This window comes from Ammospiza caudacuta, chromosome 1, assembly GCF_027887145.1.
Source record: "Ammospiza caudacuta isolate bAmmCau1 chromosome 1, bAmmCau1.pri, whole genome shotgun sequence".
Classification (NCBI taxonomy): Eukaryota; Metazoa; Chordata; class Aves; order Passeriformes; family Passerellidae; genus Ammospiza; species Ammospiza caudacuta.
Window position 1 is genome coordinate 34,387,275 of NC_080593.1, and position 20,617 is coordinate 34,407,891.

The following is a 20,617-nucleotide window of genomic DNA, read 5'->3' on the forward strand; positions in this document are numbered from 1 at the left end:
TAAACAATCTCAAACCCTTTTTTCCCCCAGTACTTCCCTTTAACAAACTTGTACCATCACCCTAAGTTCTCAAAGAAAGAAAAGGATAGGATAAAATAGGCCAGCTCCCTTATTTTTCTAGAAGGACTAAAGGCTCGATTTCACTGGAGAAGGAGACTTCAATCAATTAATAAAGAAGCGAGAGTTTCCTGGCCGAGGCTGGCCGAGAATGGGATGGGGACAGCACTGGAATTAAGTTGAGAGGGAGAGAGTAAATTTTCATGCACCAAGAAGAAGCAACTCAATACATACCGAAAGAGGGAGAAAAAGGGGATCCCTCTTTTTCTTGTGAAACAGACAAGCATTCCTGTTACCCTCCACATACGCAGCTAAAACATAATTACCACGAAAGAGAAAATTATAAGAACGGCAATAATAATAATAGTAGTCTAATAATAATAATAATAATAATAATAATAATAATAATAGTAATTCAAGTCAACCTCTTGCCGTGCCGGGCATCCTCCACCGAGAGCGGTAGAAGGAGGAAGAATCGCACTAGCAGCCTGGTTTGACTTTGATTTGAACCATTTTGAATATATTTAGTCCCAGCTTTCCCCTCTTGAATGCGAGGCTGTCCCAAGTTTCAAAGTGACCGAAAAGTGACACCGTGTGCATTTTGTTTCTTATTAATCTTACACATTGACAGTCTTTGTTAAATAACAAGGCGTGCCCTTCACCAGGCGACATTTTCATATTTGTTAGACGCGGTGACCTGAAGTTCACCTCGGCCTTGGACTTAGTTTTTCTAAAAGGTCTATAACAGTGTCTTTTAGATAGCAGGGTGCTTTGCCCAGGTCACTTCTTCTAAGGGAAAAATACGAAAAAAATCGAGGGAAAATGTAAACGTTATGGAATGTATCGACTGTATTCCTTTCTTTGTTCCTGGGAATGATACAGCCCCGAGGCTGCTCCTGCCTCCGCGGATGAGAGCGTCCTTCCCAATGGGCGCTGCCGGGGCAATGTTGGCATTTTTGCCCCAAGTTCAGCATTTGATAAAAGCGATGGTTTCCCTGGCACTGGGGCTTCTCTTAACAACGGAATGGTTGGCGGGGTTTGCTCACCCTGTCCTGGTGCGCTTAAATAAACACACGTAAAATGTGATTTGTGCCTGGATTTTAAATGAATGGTCTTTTGAGCAGACCTTCCACGCCAGAGAGCAGCGTGCTGAATGCAGAGAGTGAAAGGACAGAAAGAGTTCGTCTCAAATTATTAACTGAACTGTCCTGTTCTAGCCCGTTGGCTTTTTTTTTTTTTTTTTTTTTTTTTTGGGGGGGGGTGGAGGGGGAAACAATTTAAACAATAATTGAAAAGAGTCAATATTTATGTAAGTCGCGGTTTCAACTTCTTTGAAATTATTCTCATTGATATTTTTATTCTAAACCAGATTTAAAATACGGAATTCGGACGACTAATTGTTTTAGTGAGGAAGTAAATGGATTTCTGTCACCTACTCTTGAGTAAGCCGGTTATAGTAACAGCTTTCATTCTGGGTATATCAAAGACGCATTGTTATTCTTGGAAACAATCCGCCTGCTATTCTCTAACAAAATAGATATTTGGCTACGGTTTTTAGCTTGTTATCAGGCTTCGCTCTTACACCAAATAAATAGTCTGGATGTGAAAGGTTATATACTATCTCCAGAACGGGCAGGCTCCCTAAACGCGCAGTGCCAGGGCTCGCTACAAGTGAGCAGCAGCAACAACTTGTGAACAGCGTCTACACGCCGAGCAAACACTTGCATTACACACTTTCCAGGCTTCAGCAGGTACTTTAGGCACAATCTCCGATAATCACTTTGGCTAATCTGATATCTAACCTCTCGCGTACTTGTTCCCAAGATACAGCGCTCGCCTGCCACGATCCAGCTGTGTCTCTGGCAAATAATTCACGCGTACCAGTTACACAGAGGCCGGTGTAGGCTGCTGCCTTGGGGGTGGAAAGGCAGCAATGCGTGGCTGGGGGTGAGGTGCGCTCTTTCTCGGATTTCCTTGTCGCACTGTCGCCTCCTCCACACCTTTCAGGTCTGATTATGACTATATTCGAGTATCCTTTCCCTCTTCCACCGACCCCTCAGCCTTAAAATTTCAAGCTGAATCCCGTCTGCGATGATGTCCTCCAAAATGAAGTTGCTTGAGCAATATTGGCTAGTTCTCCCTCAGACACGTCTAACCAAGGAGCTAAAGCTTTTACTCAGAGGCGGCACTGGGAACAAAAAAATCCCAGCAATGTGGGAATCTCTCCGCGCTAAGAAATTCCACTAAACTTTTTCTTGGAAGGGTGAAGAAGGGTGGGTGGCGAGAGGAAAAACAACGCGTCTTACTCCCAATTTCGCTGGGAACTGCCGCCTCGGGTAATTCCAGAAGGCTGTGAGAACCCTCCAAATCACGGAGAGGCGCAGGGCGCCAGCTTCTCCGTAATATTTTCCATGGGTATCGCACCACGGCCCCACCGCTCCGCTTTTTAAACGAGCTCCTTCGGACCAAACATATAGCCCGTATTATCTCCGGCATGTCCTGTTTAAGCACAGTTTAGCGGTCGCTACAGAAATGAGAGCAAAAACAAAGACGCGGCTAGGATCGATACACGCGTTAATAGCTTCGCTCCTATCTTATCTTCCTGCCATTTTGCAAAGTGAGAAGGCTTAACATTAAACCTCTTAGAGCAGGTTATTATATAATAAACAAGGGTGAGGCATTTTGCTACCTGACTTTTGGAGGAGGCAGCATCAGTGACTTCTGTGGGGGTAACACGCGTGTTTACCTGCCGCGGCCGAACCCGAGATATTCAGACACAAATGTGGCTGATAATTCAAGATGAAATACAACGTGTATTACTCTTGAAAAGAGGAATTTTCTATCCTTTCCTTGGTAATTGAGGTCATTCAGCCAGTAGGGTTCACCTGGAGTCCATACTGTGATACACACGTAACTCAAAGCTATTTTATCTTTTGTGCTGATAGTCAAGATCTCGGCTATAACATTGACATCAAACTCTGTCTGGGCGAATGACTAAGAGTGGTGCAAAACGTAAACTTTTGACCCTCAACTTTTTGACCTGCAGTTGTAACGCCCTTAACCACAAAGATATACAAAAGCTATGCAGCTTCTTTTAGGAGTAAGAGACTCGCACTGTTTGTTTCAATACTTCTGCTTGTTTCCCCCAGCTTTCTAAAGGCTCTCTTTTTTATTGTTGCTATTTTTTTTCCTTCTTCTTGCTGCTGAGAAATCGGATACTTTTGCATTTTTAATTGTTTTTTTCTTTTCCTTAATCTCTCAGCTTTGTAAAATGCTGCTAGATCAGTTTGCACAGCCTTTCGGCAGCGTTGGAGGGAAGCCTGTTACTCAAAGGCGCTAAATGGTTACAATTGCAGGTGAATTGCTGGGTAAGTTCCGGGCGTGAGGTTGGAAGGAATGGAACGACGAGCGTTGGGGGAAAAGCTGCAGCTCTCTGCTGAAGGGTTTTAGTCATTTCTCCTTGATTTAAACATAAAGAAACAAGTCTAATTGTTTGCGAAGCCTTGTCTAGGCAAACGAGTTGACTGTGAACTTGGTCTAAAGCGAGCTCTGCTGGTGATTCCTAGGGTGTGCAGATTTATCTTTTCTGCATTTACTTAACCTGGCAGTGAACTGCACGGGCTGCCATTTATTATCCGGAGACAGACTTCACCTCAAGCAAGGACTGTTCCACAAAATTGCAATAATTACCCAATAACCTTCATAGCAAATATTATTATTGAAAAGACATTTTTTGGGGGGAGGGGATATAGAAAAGATTCCTTTTGCGTCTTATAAGGCAAAATCCATGCAAATTTTACACGATCTCTGTGTCAGATTTGAAATTGTTTGTGCGCATAGCTACAGGAACATGTGACCGGGGTGGTCCATGAGTATTTGCCTTACAGAGAGACATTAGTGAAGATGCTTTAATTTGAAAGGGATAATATCTTCAAAGATGACCAGAAGATTGTGGGAACTGTGGTTTTCCTCTCTAGCTAGTAACCCTAGCCTCAAATCCGGGGGATTTTGAGGGCAGAAAGAGAAAGGACTAAGAAAGCAAACGACATCTTAACTTGGTCAGGAGATTTACTCGTGTCTGCATTAAATGCGTCAAATCTGTATTTACGGGGAGGGAAAACGCACTGCTCCCGTATTCAGCGTTAGAAATCGAAACCTCCTGATCTCCCCCCTCATGATCGGTTCCATTCAATTTCCCATGGAGCAAATTGCAAACTCCTCTATTGTCACCTTTCCACAGATACACACTTATTACATGTAAGGAAACGGCAGAATAATAATTTCCTTGTTCTGAAATTAGGGCATTTGCATAGTTTAGACAAGGCTGCAGAGCTGTAATTTACGGATGACTTTCCATTGGATTGTTACACTCCTGGTTTAGAGAAAGTTAAGTCTTGCAAAGTCAACAGTTCCACACATTAAGAGAGCTGCCTAATCTTTAATTGGTTTTACACTTAGGCATGAGACACTGCACGCAAGTATTTCTTTCAAAGGATTAAGTAAACTGTGTTTCAAATCGCAGAACGCAACGTGCCATTCTTAAAATAGAAAAAACCTTGCACTTATCAATCCCCTAAACTCATCAGAAAAATAAGGTGCGCAGATAAAATCTCTCTCCTGATTCTCAGGTATAATTTCCCATGACATTTTCCCTCGGAAAACAATTCGGATCTGGGACTATTTTCGCAGAGTTCGGCAGTGTGGGCTCGTTTGAATTTCAAATTTCAGAGCGTATTAGGAAATCTTAACGCATTTCTGTGTTTGAATGGTGTCAACTGTGATGCTTAATACAGGGCAGGGCCAGAAACAGGGTGAAGTTGTGATTTCTAGCTAACTTTCTTTGGTTGCTAGTGTTTTTTGCAGTACAGGCGGGTTCATATGCTTCTGGACCAAGGGATATTTTTCTTTTCCATAGTTCTTGAACGACTGTACATTGTTTTGTGTGGGATATGGTCCAGAAGCCACATTCAAAAATGTGGAAAATACACAGTAGCAAATCTTTTCACTCAAGGCAATGAAAAATTACAATCCAGGATGATATCCAGGATCCTAAAATATTAGTCCAACGGGCGTCCGTGCGCGCTTGTATATTAGCCAGTTAATTCAAATGGGGCAGTGTTGTTAAATACTGAGTAATCATGAGCTGTTTGTGTCTGGTATAATTCCCGTCTACAAGCAAAGGGTTTTCCTTGGAAAACGACCTATATATAAATGAAGACCAAACTTTTAAGGGTTTTTCATGCCTTGCCTCAAACTATAAAATTTTATGGCATGTAGTATAATATAATACACGCCTATCATATACAACTTTCTGATATTCCTATTGACGAAAATGTGTCAAGTAGAGTACTATAAAATCTCCAGCTGTTTAAAAGGAAATGATTTTCAAATGTGCATTTGGATATGCTCTTTTAAAGCCTTTTTCATTTTTTAAATATTAAATATATGCAGATATGTTTGTTTAGTGCTGACAGGAAGGATCGACAGACACAAAGGCATCAGACTCTATTTATCTTCCGCAAGGGTTGACTTTAAATATTAAATGCTTTTAAAACTGAGCTCTTTGGGATGAACCTACCTTAGATACTACCATTTCTTTAAAGACTAATAAATTAAAAATAGGGATCAGTCAGCAATATGCAGACTTTGCAGAGGTACACAACAACCTCACCCTCCTAAAACCCTGCACCTTTCTCCCATTTTCGCTCACAGAACCCAACCAGCCTAAACCACAACATTCAAATAGCACAGCACTAGCGAAATAAAACAAAGCCCATCTCTGTCTCACATCAAACCACTCCATTCTTTTGCAAACCCGACTTTATGACACATAAAAGAAAACAATGCAATCTGCTGAATCAATGTTACTCCAAACCTATGCAGAGAAAGAGGTACCCACAGCTGGTTTGGAGAGATAGATAGATAGATAGATAGATAGATAGATAGATAGATAGATAGATAATAGGCAATTCTCAGAATTCTACTATAGCCCCTGACTAGTCTGTTTATACCCCCCGAGATCACTCGCCAAAGTAACAGCTCTGAGGATAAGGATCAGGCCTTAATGTTACCCAGAGAAAGATAGAGTTCCTTTCACCCTTTCATTCAAGTCCTGGAAATTCAAAGACTGAAGTTAAATCCGGCCATAAAGTTTATTGCTGAGTAATCACACTCTAGTGAGAACAGTCCACTTAAATAAAAAGAATGTTGAAGTAAACACGCAGCTGGGGCCTACCCCACAATGGCAGCCAGCAATATAAGGCAGAAAGGGAGAGAGCAGAGCTAGGGGGATATTTACAATCTTCAATAAACCAAGCCCGTATTTCATAATTTGCAGCACTCTAATGACCTGTAGTCTCTTGTATTAATGCTACAAGTTACAGTCAATTGGTTCGCTTAAAAAAAAAAAAAAGGAAGTCACAAGAACATATATATGTGTACCCACGTACACACCCTTTGTGTACATGAATACACCAATATTAGACACATATAGGCATCTGCACGGCTTTATACAGAAGTACAAACTGATTTGTACATGCAGGCACACATGAATATAATTTAAATACGTTTCTATTTCTGCAGTTACATATAGAACCGGGGAAAAGTTACAGCAGTGTTATAAAAGCGCATCCCCAAAACACACTACGCACTCACAGATGTACATATACACACAGCTAAAGCTTTCTGCACAACCCAACGCAGAAAATATGTATCTAAACACTCCAGTACAGTCTGTGCCATTTTAATACTGGCTCTGATGTGCAGCATATTTCACCAATCCAAAGATTATTACCATATCATCACGCCTCCAACTCTATCATGCCTCCATAAGATACTGCCCAGATAATATCAAGCCCAATCTATTTTGTTTCTCCCTTTTTTTAATCGCCTGCAGTAACTACTCTTTGCTAAACAAAACCTCTCCAAACTTGGAGAGTCTATTGGAGCAAAGGAAGTAATTATCTTCTGCGGTAGTCAAAGTGATTAAAGCTAGGCCCCAAAATCCATCTCTGCCAAAGTCGCTTATTGTGGTTTACTTTGATTTGATCGTTAAAATAGAGAGCTAGCTGCTGCGAGTGAAGGGATGGGGGGAGGTATTTGCAGCGCAACCTGGATCATTAGTGCTTGATCCTGCCTCTCGGGCTCGGTGGGACCGTCCTGAAAACCTCCAGGCGGAGAGGAAGGGAAAGAGAAAGAGAAAGAGAAAAGAGAGAGGCGAGAGGCAGCGAGAGCGAGCAGGAGCCTCGGCTTCCCCACTGTACAAATAAACTTTAAGGAACTTGTGCACAAAACTTACCTTTGACTTGCAAGGAGCCATTTTTCACATAGTACTGAGAACTTGTGGTTTGGATACTTCTGTCCCTAAACCTGACAATTTGAATGGCCAGGAGGCACACGTAGCCTGCAAAAGAGTCAAATGAAGTCCAGCGTCAGTGAGATTATATGTTATGTGGTATATAATGTTGGATGTCAACTCCCCAAAACCATAAAACTTACTTTAATGGCACCACGTGACTTTTTATAGCCAGTGAGCCTATCTGTCTGTGCTATGGATGATTTTACGATCTAATTCATAGACAAAACCCTATTCATTTGGCACCCAAATGTCATATAGCCGGAACTGGGGCTTATAAAGTTTACTGTTTTATAACTTTTAAGGGAAGGCATCAATGTAACCAGTCAGTAAATGTGCAAATCTTTAGTTGCTCTTAGAAGCTCAGAAGAGTTAACCATTCAAGCTCTGATGGGGTAAGTAACATTACGTTTATAGCAAACTAATTCTAGCGAAGAAAACCAAAAATCTTTAAAGGGTGAAGAGTGGGAATGTGGCTAGAGAGGATTACTAATAGGCGCAGAGGGCTTGGACATGGCTGTCCTAAAATATACTTAATGAAACCACAGGAGAAATTCTAGAGCGATGCAAACACACCCTGGAGTTCGCAGCGTATTTTAACAAAGCACATGTTTTGGGGTTTGGGTTGTGGTTTTTTTTTTTTTTTTTTTTTTTTTTTTTTTTTTTTTTTTGGTGGTTTGGTAGGGTTTTTTTTTGTTTTTTGTTTTTTGTTTTTTTTTTTTTTTTTTTTAATTTCAACCATCAGCAAACAGTTAACAGTTGATTCAGCCACAAAGGGTGTTGATTGTGGTCCTGCGATGCAGCTTTCCACCTAGCGAGAAACAAGTAAGGAAGAACTTACGGTGAAACTTTCAATTAAAAATACTGGTGGCGGACAATTGCAGCATCCACCATATGCAACGTGCAGCAGGAGCCAGGTAAAATATTACAACAAACTCTGCACGGGCTAATTTTTTTTTTTTTCAGAGGCAAATCAGGAAGCACAACTTCTTGCTTTGCACAAATCAGATCACAAAAACTTTACAATAGAAAGTTTATTTTTTTTGTTGATTTCCAGTCAGGTTTTTTTTAAAAACAAATAATAATAATAATAATTAAAAAAAAAAAAAAGCTGATCACAGTTTGCTCAAACAGCCAGACTTTGACTATATTTGTAACTTTGTTCACAAAAAACATACATCACAGAAGCTGCGCTTAATAAGAGCCACTTCTAAGAGTTCGTGCAAAGAGTCATATACAAAGGCACAGCAAGGACATACTGCTTGGAATCACAGTTTTCGTCACAGATTCACTATTCACTACACGTAGGACAAGTTCAGTTGATTTCATCATTTCACCTCTACAACAGCATTAATTACACAGGAATTATATAGGTAGTTTGAATAAAAATATTTTTAACAGCTTGGAGCTATACAGACATTAACACTTGACCACACATGCACAGTTAAGCAGGTTGAGTGCAACACATAACATTTGTACTAAACCGGGGCAGGGTTTCCTTTCTCTCTCTCCTTTTTTTTTTTTTTTAACTTCTTTTTTTTCCTTTTTGTTCTTTTTTGTTTAGTTTTGTTTTGTTTTAACAGTTACTTCAAGTAACACAGCTCGCTTCATATAAATAAGTTAAAACATCTATTATTTTTTTCAAGACAAAGCCATTCAAGACAAAGAAATGTACGATAAAAGCAGATCTACTTATACACGCGAGAGAATGGTAATAAACAGGCTCATGATTAAAAGATGAATAAGGGCGACAAGAACAGGGTTTCTTCACAGAAGTAACACAAGGAAGTTTTAGAAAGTCAACTTAGTACTGACATGAGACGACGCAGGGTCAGCTAATACTGCTCAGTACTTTTAATTGATCAAACGCTTAGGGACGGAATGCCCCTCCTGCAGCTGCCATGCTCATACTTTTCAGCTTATTATCCTTTTTCCATTTCATTCTCCTGTTTTGGAACCAGATCTTTATTTGTCTCTCTGAGAGGCAAAGAGCATGTGCTATTTCAATCCTTCTTCTGCGGGTCAGGTATCTATTGAAGTGAAATTCCTTTTCGAGCTCCAGGGTCTGATAGCGGGTGTAAGCAGTCCGAGCCCTTTTCCCTTCTGGTCCCCCTATGTTGTCTGGAAGAGAAAAGTACATGATTTAGATTCTCAGCAGCCTCTCGGAGCCTTCGTGTCTCATTGCAGCTACCAGCAACCAGGACCGTTATTCTCAGTCCTGCTTTGGTTTTGTTTCTGGTTTGGATAAACGCTCAACAAGTTTCCCCCTCCAGCCCCTCTTAGGAAAGGCTTGGGGGAGGGGGATTTGGTAGTCTCGGTAAGTTTTCGCTTGGATTTACGATTCGAATTTTTCTAATTTAATTTTTTTTCCAGTTTCTTTTATTTTTTTTTTAATATAATTTTTTGATAAGGTTAGTTCTCCCCCATGCCTCCCCCAGATAAGCTGATTTGGAGGATGTCTCTGCTGATAGCTGGGTTTTCAGAGCTGAGAGAGCAAAGCTGAAGCGTGCAGCCCTTTCCCACGGCTGGGCTGGGGAAGGCTCTGGGAGGCAGCGAGCCTCCGGCCGCTCTCCCGGCAGCGAGGGCAGGGCAGGTACCCGGGGCTGGAAGTTGCTTTGCTCCCCCGCTTTGCCCCTCGAGCCCTCTACCCCGAGTTTGGGGCGACTCGCCCTGCCCCCTCCCCCACGGCTTCCCAGCAGTGAAAACTGCCCTCCTCGCCCTTTCCTATTCTCTTTTTAATATGTCTAAGCAAAATAAATGGGGTCAGCCGCGCCGTTCCCACTGGAAGAGCCCCCATTCAGAGGAGAGCCGGGAGCAGCCTCTGCTCCCGATCTCCCTTCGGCAAGGCGCCTTGCACTCCCCCCGCCGGCGCTGGCAGCCAGGCGGGCGGTGTTTTCGGGGCCGAGAGGTTTTTTTTTTCCTTTCGGGGGGGACTCGCCCAGAGAAGGGAGCGTGCTTCCCTGCGAGCAGAGTTATGGTGTGCGGGGAGACTGCCCGCTCTCACGCCCTCCTCTCCCCCTCTCCCCGACCTTGCTCGGCGCTGCCACCCGGTTTACATTAAATCCTCCTTTTCCTCCAGAGAAATAAAGAAAGAACAGGGTATTTGCTTTACCATGACTTATGTGCAGTTTTCGCATCCAGGGGTAGATCTGGGGCTGTGAAGGCTGGGCTGTGCTTTGGTCGGTCGGGGCACTTGCCTGCTCGCTGCTTGCTGGAGTGTCTTCCTCAGTCCCAGACGAGGTGCCAACCCCGTCTCTGCTGATGTGCGTGTTGCTGCTGGAATTGGACGAAGTGCTGGTGGAGTTGGCGAGGGAGTTTTTCACCCCGTGGTGACTCTCGCTGACAGGCGAACCGGCCACGGCGGTGCAGGGCAGAGGGTCAGGGGGAGGCGAGTGGGAAGACGTCGCGGGCTGGTTGTACCTGGGCTCTGTCGAGGCAGAGGTGGTGTTGGCCGGGTAACTGCGGGGTCTCTCATTGGCACCAAAGTGAGTGGAAGCAGAGCGCCCGACGCTGAGGTCCATGCCATTGTAGCCGTATCCGTACCTGCCGGAGTGCATGCTGGCGGAGTCCCTGTATTGCTCGCTCACCGAGCTGTGATCTCCATAATTATGTAACTGGTAGTCCGGGCCATTTGGATAGCGACCGCAAAATGAGTTTACAAAATAAGAGCTCATTTGTTTTTTGATATGTGTGCTTGATTTGTGGCTCTTGGTCGTTTTGTGCGTCTATAGCACCCTTGCACAATTTATGATGAATTATGGAAATGACTGGGACATGTACTTGGTTCCCTCCTACGTAGGCACCCAAATATGGGGTACGGCTTCACATCACGTGCTTTTGTTGTCCAGTCGTAAATCCTGCCTGATGACCTCTAGAGGTAAACTCGTGCACTGGTGGGGGAGCTGGGAGGGCGCGGGCGGCCCGGGGCGCGCCTCCCGTGCGCGCCGCCGCCGCCGCCGCCCGCCCGTCCGCCGGCCTCCAGCGCCACCCGCTGGCGGCGCGGGGGATGGCGGCGGCTCCGCGGGGTCGGCCCGGGGTGACGGCCCCCGACGGCGGCGCGGAGCGGAGCGGAGAGGCGCGGAGCGGAGCGGGGCTCGCCGCCACCGGCAGCGGCAGCGGCAGCGGCGGCGAGGCTGCGGGGCTGGCGGGCATTGCTCCTCCGAGCCGGGTGTGCGGGGAGCGCTCCGCTTTGTGCCTGCCTGCTCCGCCGTGCGGGGCTTTTTTACACCGGTTCACAAATCCTATACGATCCGTTCTCGGGTGCTGGCAAGGCTTATGTCCCTTCTACACGTATATACATAGATTTATAATTTTCCCCACACCTATTCCCGTGCCGGAGCTTTCGAGAGGCAGCCGGGTCCTACCGATGTGAAATGGCAGATATCTATTAAAGATGAATATCGTGCAGCGTTTTTTCCAACTAGGGGGTCAGATTCCAGGCGACTTTACGGCTGCCGCTATTTTATCGCCTCTCGGAGAGAAAAAAATCCTCTAAATGCGGTGGTAGCCATTTTGCATTATATTCTCCAGATCTGGCTTTTAAAACATTTAGAGTAGTAGCCCAAATTGTGCCGCCTTCCAGACAAAAGAGCTTCGATGCGTATACAAGTGCATTTGTACACAGCTTCACATGCACACTCATGCACACGCAATATAATATAGAGAGATACAACATATATATTAATCAATAATTTTTGCCCTTATTTTACTTTTACAAATCTCGAAGTGGAAGAATTTTATGGCAGCTATTTTTCTTCAAAGTATCAATTTATTTTTTCCAGTGCTAAGTAATGTGAATGTGAATTAAGATACCGCAGAAGCAGGAAAGAAAATCCCCAAGTTAATAAGATCTTTTCTTCAAATGAGAAGGAGAGGAAGGAAGGGAGGAAGGAAGGAAGAAAGAAAGAGAGAAAGAAAGATAAAAGGAAAAAAGATCGATCTAAGCTCACGAAGCTCCAAGAAATGTAGTCCATAATTCAAAGCCCCCTCAGTGCAGAGCTGAGCTCACCAAAACCTTAGCGTAAGCTCAACGGGAACCACAGAAAATTGCCCGCTTCCAAACCTCTTCCCTCGCTTCCCCTGAAGTTTAACGCCGAGTTTTTACTTTAATTCTATAGTGCAGACTAAGCAGTTTAGCGGCATTAAAAAAAAATCTCCCTGCAATTCATCTTTTCTTTAACTGAAATTTTATACACAGGGGTTTATACAAGTTTTTTTAAAAGAAAATTTCTTCCTTTTGCTATTTAAATATCTTATACATAACTAAAAATTTTTCTCCCCTGCGGATCATAAACTCCCAAACACAGAATAACGTGATGGCCCGCCGTAGCGGGAGCTAGCAAAACCATAAACCAAATATTTTCTAAAATCTCTTGTCTTTCTACAATATAAGCATTTCTAATTAAAAAAAAAAAAAAAAAAAAAAAAAAAGATAAAAATTAATTTGCTTATCTTTTCTCACACAAGCACACCAGGGACACCCACCCACTCACCCATTTGAGATGCTAATCTCAAACATTTTAAATTCTCGGCCAATTCACTAATGCTTTAACCGACGCCATATACACTTTAGGAAGGTGGTTACATACATACATGCCTGTAGCTCGAAAGCTGGGGCTTCCACATATATTAGAGTAAGTCACAGATGATTGCAAATATACATCTTTTAACCAAGCCTTTTGGGGATTAATAGACTGTGACAAACCTATAGGATTTCAGTAGCCGAAGGAACACAAGGTAAATAATAATAATAATAATAGTAGTAGTAAGCGCTAAGGAAAGGCCTGGTAGCGTTTATTAAACGTGGTTCTACTCCCCTGACTTTTCCTGTGTTTCTTCGCTGCTGGGCTGTGTGGAACTTATGAATTTGTTTTCCTTTTTCCATTTCATCCGCCTGTTTTGAAACCATATTTTAATCTGGCGTTCAGTAAGGCAGAGAGCGTTTGCAATCTCAATACGTCGTCTTCGGGTTAAGTATCTGTTAAAATGAAATTCCTTCTCTAACTCTAGCGTTTGGTATCTGGTGTAAGTTTGCCTCCCTCGTCTCCCATGTGTTCCATATACTGTACCTGTAGAAGTAAAGACAAAACGATCGCATTGGACAGGGCCCACTGATTTCAGACCAGAAAGAGCGATTAGAATATTCTGCCTCCTTTTGCAGGCACAATCACGGGGAGTGGGGGAAGCTGCTTTGGTTTCCTGGAGGCTTTTTTTCCTTTTTCCTTTTTTTTTTTTTTTTTTTTTTTTTTTTAATTCTCTCTTTTCCTTTTCTCCTGCCTGACGAACTGTAAATGCAGATGTGCAGTGCGCTTACGGGGTAAGTGGGATACAAAGAGGCTTTGAGGCGGACCTGGGGAAGGTGCAGGAGGCAGCACGGTGCGAGTGGCCGGGCAGAGGCTGCTCTGTGCGCACACACAGGCACAGGCACACGTGTGCTGCCCGGGAAGCCTCACGCATGTTCTGTGCGTGTGTGTGTGCACGCACATGTGGCTGTGTTGACACAAACACACAGCCATTGCCATGGCTGGGACTGCAGAAGGTCTCTAAGTATAATTATAGACATCAGCTAAAGATCATAGAAGAGCGTTTTGCCATTTGCTCCGGAATTTATTGCTCTTGAATGCAAAGCAGCATCGGAATGGTCTTGCTAAAAGTTTAATTTTCAAAAAAAAGCTGTGAGACCTACCCTGCTGCAAACATAAGCTCGGGAGGATGGGAGAGAAGGCGAGTCATTAGCGAACACTTGAAGTAAACGTTTAAATTTGGGATTATAAAAAATAAATGTCACCCCGGTACAACCCTCCCACTCCACCCCCACCCCCCATTCCCCCAGCACCACTCCTGTACAGAATAGTTCAATTATGTGAAGTTCACTCCTAAGTCTGAAAAAATTCGCGATGCCATGGAAGTGCGCCCACGGCCCCAGAAACGTGCTCTCAATATCCAATACTCACAGGCTAATGAGCGGGGGGAGGGGGGCGAGGAGGAATGTACCACAAATGCTTTGGATCCTCAGTACAGAGGGCATATTCCATGCATCGCTCTCTGACAATGAAGAAGCAGAGCAGAGGCTTTGGGATGGCTTTAAGAGAGTGATAAAAGTGCTTTGTTCCTTTTTTTTTTTTTTTTTTCCCTTATTTTCCAAGGATTCCCCTGTAACTTTCACCAGTAAACCTACATCATACTGGGACCTTGGCCACCATTCCCTGGGTGCCAACGTGCCAGGTCTAAACCTGCGAAGGTTTCATGTTACATGTTGCCCTGCAGGAACCGTGTTTCTGCAGCAATCTGGACTTTATCTAGCCAAAAAAAAAAAAAAAAAAAAAAGAAACTTTTCCTTTTCCTCCCCTCTCCGCCCTTGACTGCACCGAGATGCCTTACCAGCACAGGAGTTCATCCGCTGCATCCAGGGGTAAACAGGGCTCGTGTACTTCCGGTCGGTGCCTTCGTCATTTATAATTTTGGCTTGGCCGCCGCTGGTTTTGTACTGTTGATCGGGAGAAAAGTGCAGGTAGTCCCCGGGCCCCCTCTGTTTGCCACTGCCGGAAGGAGAGGAGCTACTAATGTCCTTGTCCGAATAAAAACAAGAGGCTCCGTACTCATAGGAAGCCCGACTGCAAGCAATGACGGTGTTGGACTGTTGGTAGAAACAAGGTGAGGTGTAAGTCTTGTCCTGCAGGCTGCTTGCCCCGTACGAAGCCGGAAAATGCCTGAGAGCATCATAGCCCGCCGGGTACAGGGGGATCTGCCCGAGGAAGGAGTCCTGGCCCCCGGGCAGGCTCCCCGGGAAAGTGGGATTCACAAAATAGGAACTCATTTGCTCTCCCCCTCTCCCGGACCGTGATTTGTTGTGTATTAGTACATCTGGCGATAACTATTAGGAGTCATCGAAGTGGTTTGTTTCTGGATGGCCGAGCGCCAAAAGCGACAGCAGAAAATAGGAGCAGCTGACGGCGGGGCGGCCAATGGGAGCGCGCGCGGCGCCCGCTCCCCCGGGGCCGCCGCCACCGCGCCGCCAACTTACCGGCAGCCCCGGCCCCGCCGCGCCGCCCCGCGCCGCCCGCCGCGCTCCCCGCGGCACCGGCCGCGCCCCCGCCGCGGCACCGCCCCCGCCCCGCGCGGGAAAGCGCTCCCGTAATAATAACAACAACAACAGCAGCGGCGATAATTCCCGGCAGCGCGGGCGGTGCGGGAGCGGGCGGCGGGGACGTCCCCCGGCTGCCCGAGGGGTGGGGAGGGGGCGCCCTTAAAAGTTGGAGGCCCCACGAGGAGGATTCGCGCGACCCCGTGGGAAGGGTGGGCGAGCCGCCCCCGGCGCTCCGGCGGAGGGAAGGAGGAGGGAGGGAACGAGACGGCGGTGGAGGATGCTGCGAAGGGAAACTTTGGAGCGCAGGGAGCACGTGAAAGGGGGAGCGGAGCGCCGCGCAGCCCGGGGGGCGAGGGGGGACCCGGCCTCTCTCCGTTTTGCCGTCGCGATGCCACAACTGCATCCAAGGATTTTTAAGCTATTCTAAAATGTATTTATTTATCCATTCAGTCGAAAATTGCCCCTCCGCTAAGGCTTCCCTTCGGAGCTCAGGGAGCCCGCCCCAGCGCCGAATCCAGTTTTTGTGAGAGAGGCTAACGCGTCCTGCAGTGGAAGAGGTCTCGTATCTTAATGAACATCCCCATAATTAGGAGGTTGGGGCGGCGGCCTTCTGGGGAGTGGGATTTTGGATTTGCACCAAGTACCCGAGGAGGCCTCGGGAAGAGCCGCATGGGCTCCCGGCGCCCCCCGGCAGCCCAGATGAAGTTCCATGTGTCTGTTCTCCCCAAGTCTACCCTCCTCCCGCCAGAGTAGAGCCGAGGGTATCAAACATTCAAATTCAAAAAGGAGCCAGTAGGACTATTCCTAATTAATACAACCCGCTAGTGACTCAGCGGAAGCCAATCGGTTTCGTTGTTGCTCGGAATAATTTGATTAAACGCGGATTTGTGTCTTTAAGAGGGGAAGAACAATACACGAAACAAACATTTCCACCTCCATTTTTCAATATGGCAGTTACCCCATAGCGGAAATATAATTCTTGGCCCAGGGCTCGGACAGTAACTGTTCTGATGAAATTCGCTGATACGGGTTTAATTCAGCCGTAACCCTGCAGTTCCTGCAGATAACATGGGGTTGTTCATTCCAATATATGTTTACTCATAATCCCTGCCCATTACAAGAGATTGAATAGACTAATTTTAAACGCGCTCTGTCACGTAAAGTGACATTCGTACGAGCAGCGTTTCCTAAAGCAGCTTTCAAAGGAGAGTTTTGTTGTTGTTGGGAGACTATTTCTCTCATTTCCGGGGACAGATTACGATACCTATAAAACAGTAGTGAGTTAAAACATCGCTCCACAATAGTTTGTATTGTTTGCAGTCTCAGCTGGACTTTCACATTCAGATGTTGATTGCCTTCGGGTTTTTTTTCAACTTCCTTAACCTCTTCAGCCCAGCTAATCAACAAACACACCTGGTAGAATTACAGCTCACTAGCTGCATGCTTTGAGAGGTCATTTCAGAAACATGTATTTCCTGAAAAGCAGATTACTCCGGAAAAATAAGGGGTCTTTTACTCGGTGAGAATAGAGTTTAAAAAGGAGGAAACACCAGAAAGCAAGCACTCACACACAGCATGCTAAATGCGAAAAGGCTTTTAAAAGAGCATATTATCGCCAGTTTAAGTCAGAACGAAAACACACCATGAAAAAAAGAATACTCGGGACAAACAAACCCCACCGGCCTTACTTCCAAAAAGTTGTGGGCAGACGATCTTTTGTTTTAATCCATCACACAAACACCAAAGCAAATTTTAAAATAAAAATCGCTCCAGGCTTAGTTATATTTACATTTTGTAGCATGGGCTACAGTCTGATTTCCTCCCCCTCCATTTCTTTTTGTTTCTTCCCCGTTTTTCAAGTTACTGTTTGCGTCCAAACCAAGTTGTGAAAGCCCGATCGCAGGCAGCGAAAATATTTATTCGCCGATCCCATAACACGAAAAGGAATGAAATCTGCACGTTTGCCTGACTGGGTCGTGTTCGAGTAGTTACAGTGACAGCCAAGCAATCTGCACCGCAATCTCTGCTTCAGTCACATTCAGGCGTCCTTTCCGCTCCTCCCCCTACCCCAGAAAACCCCGAATCACAATAATCTGCTGCCCCCCAAGTCTGCCGAGGAAATGTCCGGCCTGGACACATTTCACAGCAGTTTTCCTTCACCATTCCCGCCCCCACTCTGGAAAGCAGAAAGCAAGCCAGTCGCTGCATTTTGCCACCGCAACAAAGTCACACTTCGCGGTACCTGTGTATTTCATACCCCGTTTATTTGTTTTCGTAATCCCACGCACCCCCAGCACCTCCTCCGCAGAACATTCCGCCTTCCTCCTCCCGCCGCAAACGCGTACGCGACCCCAGCCACTTTCGGATACAGGTGCGGGAGTAGTTACCCTCTTAAGCTTAAAAGCCTCCTTCTCTTCGTATATAAAACCACTTTCAAATCATTCCCGTGCTCTCCAGCGTCATCAAAACCAACCTTTAACTAATAGCTCCTAATCCAAACAGTTTGGGCAAGGCGAACCGTTGTTTAGACTGGCGGGGTACAGAGAGCCCGGCCGGGGGGACGCGGGCGGGTCCTCCCCAGCCGGCTCCCACCGTGGTAACTTGCAGTTGGCACACACCGAGCTAGAATCGGAGGGGAAAGGGAGCGGGCAGAGCCGGTCCTGCCGGAATATTTTGCCCGGGGGCGAGCTCCGATACTCCCACAGAAAAAGCTAGGCCGCTTTTTTTTTTTTTTTTTTTGTCCCCTCTTGGTCTTTTATTTGGGCTCCCCCGAGCAGCGCAGGCTGCCAGCGCCGCTGTTCCAGGGGCCGCGGGGGCCGCTCCGCTCGGCGCCCGCCTCCGCCGTCCCGCCACGCCGTGGCAGCACTGAGCACCCGCCACCGCAATAAATAATCGGCGCTCGCTGCAGCTCCAGCCCGGCGGATACCGCAATGCAATGCAAATGCAGTGCTTTATCAGCCCGGCGGCACAGCCGGACCCGCGTTTAAAGCCTTCCGAGCCGCTCTTTCGCCGTGAGGAGGCGGCAGCGGAGCCGGGCGGCAGCGGCGGGGGCTCCCGGGGGCGCCGTCCGCGGGTGCTCGCTGCCCCCCGCCGGCGCACACCGCGGGGCACCGGCCCGCCGGCCGCCGCTCCCCCGCCCCAGCGCCGCGCCGTAACAGTCACAACAAGGAGAGCAAGGGGGGGGAAAGCTCCGTCTCCGGCGCTGAAATGGGCTCGGCCGCCGCCAAGCCCGCTCCGCGCACCCGAGGCGCGCAAGCCGCGAACCGCCGGCAGCGGACGCACGGCCGGGCAAGGGATTTATGCAGGCAGCGCTCGATCTGATAAAGAAAATCTAAGCCACATTCGCGCCGTTTCCCCCCGTCTAGAAATAACCTCCCGGACATGGCAGAGAAGCTAGGAGACATTGTGCTGTTCGGCTGTTGTTTTCTTTTTTTTTTTTCTTTTCTTTTTTTTTATGAAATAGTAAAAAAAATAAATCACATCTAAATTTCTTCAACCGCAAATGAAATTTAGGCTAATGAGTTAATACTGCGAATTAATATTAAAAAATGTTTGGGGATATCACTTTTTCCCCCCCGTGCTGGGGAAAAAAAATCCCCTCCACTGATGCTGTAAAACTGAATTATTAGAAAAATAACCTGAACGTCACAACATACCCCTGCCGAAGGCAAAAAGAAATCAACTTCGTGAAAAAAAAAGAATCCACCGCTTCTTAGCTAAATCACATAAAACAAACATTTTATTTAGGCATATTTATGCATGCACTGCCTAAGTTAAAATCAGCTGAGCTGCAGCCATCTCTATTTTTGGCCGGTAACATTTCCATTTGGTTTAATTGCACATGTCTAATATTTAAACGTATTAAACCATTTTTCCCTGCTTACAGTAGTGTCATATACATTTCTCACCTTTTAGGCTCTGGCTCACAGGAGCCCCTGCGACTTTGACAGCTGTCGCTTTGGCTGCACAGGAGACGAATCGCCCTCCTTTTGGTGCCAGAAGAAGCAGGAAATTAGCCAGGTTGCAAGTTGAAAATCTGCCACGCCAGTGCTTTGAATCCAATATGCCACACCTTCCAGCGGGGGAACTGGAAATTGCCATCCCGGATCTGTGTTCTAGGCGGCTGCTTATGCCGAACCTCAGCACACTTTGTTCACTATTGCCTTACAAAGAACAAATGAAATGGGGATTGAAAGCCAGAGAGATCCGAAGCAGGACAGAGCTCAGCAAAAGAATGCGGCTCTATTCTCGCAAGGGAAATTATAAAAAAGTTCATGTTCACGGTTACCATCCACATGACCGACAACGACCAATGGAAAAACCGAACAACTCATAAAGTTGTATTGCAAAGTTGTAAATTTTCATAAACAACAACGGATTTATGGCCTTTTCCTCATCACTAAGAAGAGGCAGGTCTTAGAGAGGCGCCATCTTACCACAGAGGCAGCCCTGGAGTTTTTTAAAAGACCTGGACTTTGTACTAATTTTATTAAAATTACAATTAGTGCGTTGACCAGGAACGGAGTGTAGTAGAAAAAAGGGAACTTCAGCGCAATTAATGCTCCAGGTCTTACCTGTATTTACCCGGCCGAATAAAAGGACTTTTCAGGTTCGATATTTTTTTTCTTTTAATTAGAAAAAAAAGGGAGGGGGGTAATATTAGATCTCATTGATACTGCGTGGTACCTGGCAAAAATAAGATGTTTTCTAAAGCGGGGCAGTTTCCCCCCATTTTCGTGCTACCGTGATGCCCCCTGGCCCCCGAAAGCCGCACACACGAACCACATATGTACCCCATCAGATCATTTACACTTGGAAGTTTCGTCTTTCACTTTCTGTTCATTACAAAATATTCTTTCACGGCATGAGATTTCGACTTGATCGCCGATCGTCTGGACTGGGGTAATGACTGCAAGAGGACACGGGAACACGGTGGAAGGAAGCTCTCCCATAAAGAAGGCTTTCCGCTTTATTAATCAACAACGCTAGGGGAAAAAAAATCACGAACTCGAGCTAGAGATATTGACTGATTCCTATCAATTCATCACTTTGTTGTTGGGGGTTTTTTTTTTCCCTTTCTGATTACCGAAAAAAAATGTTTAGGTGGTCTAATTTCTTTA

At 45.8% G+C, this 20,617-nt stretch overlaps 3 protein-coding genes across 4 annotated transcripts in view; all 3 read right to left on the reverse strand.

Annotated features, from left to right (window-relative positions):
- HOXA3 (homeobox A3) overlaps positions 1 to 19,570 on the reverse strand; it is a 45,121-nt gene extending 25,551 nt beyond the window's left edge. Inside the window, exons 1-2 of one of the 2 annotated variants that reach the window (XM_058799881.1) lie at positions 19,406 to 19,481; positions 7,355 to 7,459 (exon numbers count right to left, since the gene is read on the reverse strand). The gene's annotated coding sequence lies outside the window, so the exon portion shown is untranslated. Of the gene's footprint in view, positions 1 to 7,354; positions 7,460 to 19,405 lie in introns of both variants that reach the window. The other variant, XM_058799889.1, reaches the window with a different exon arrangement.
- On the reverse strand, positions 8,472 to 11,224 carry HOXA5 (homeobox A5). Its single transcript, XM_058799941.1, has 2 exons — positions 10,524 to 11,224; positions 8,472 to 9,532 (listed from the first exon to the last, which is right to left on the reverse strand). Exons 1-2 carry the CDS (start codon positions 11,083 to 11,085, stop codon positions 9,282 to 9,284), a joined length of 813 nt encoding a protein of 270 aa, XP_058655924.1. The 5' UTR covers positions 11,086 to 11,224; the 3' UTR covers positions 8,472 to 9,281.
- On the reverse strand, positions 12,896 to 15,227 carry HOXA6 (homeobox A6). The gene is made up of 2 exons (XM_058799953.1): positions 14,792 to 15,227; positions 12,896 to 13,479 (listed from the first exon to the last, which is right to left on the reverse strand). Exons 1-2 carry the CDS (start codon positions 15,225 to 15,227, stop codon positions 13,220 to 13,222), a joined length of 696 nt encoding a protein of 231 aa, XP_058655936.1. The 3' UTR covers positions 12,896 to 13,219.
- Positions 19,571 to 20,617: the final 1,047 nt, after the last annotated feature.

Bases quoted from the DNA above. Each gene is read 5' to 3' on its own strand.
- HOXA5 (XM_058799941.1), bottom strand. From the start codon at position 11,085: ATGAGCTCTTATTTTGTAAACTCATTTTGCGGTCGCTATCCAAATGGC. The intron at 9,533-10,523 runs GTAAAGCAAATA...TTTCTCTTCCAG, and splicing joins AAAACTGCACATAAGTCATG to ACAACATAGGGGGACCAGAA.
- HOXA6 (XM_058799953.1), bottom strand. From the start codon at position 15,227: ATGAGTTCCTATTTTGTGAATCCCACTTTCCCGGGGAGCCTGCCCGGG. The intron at 13,480-14,791 runs GTAAGGCATCTC...TTACTTCTACAG, and splicing joins GCGGATGAACTCCTGTGCTG to GTACAGTATATGGAACACAT.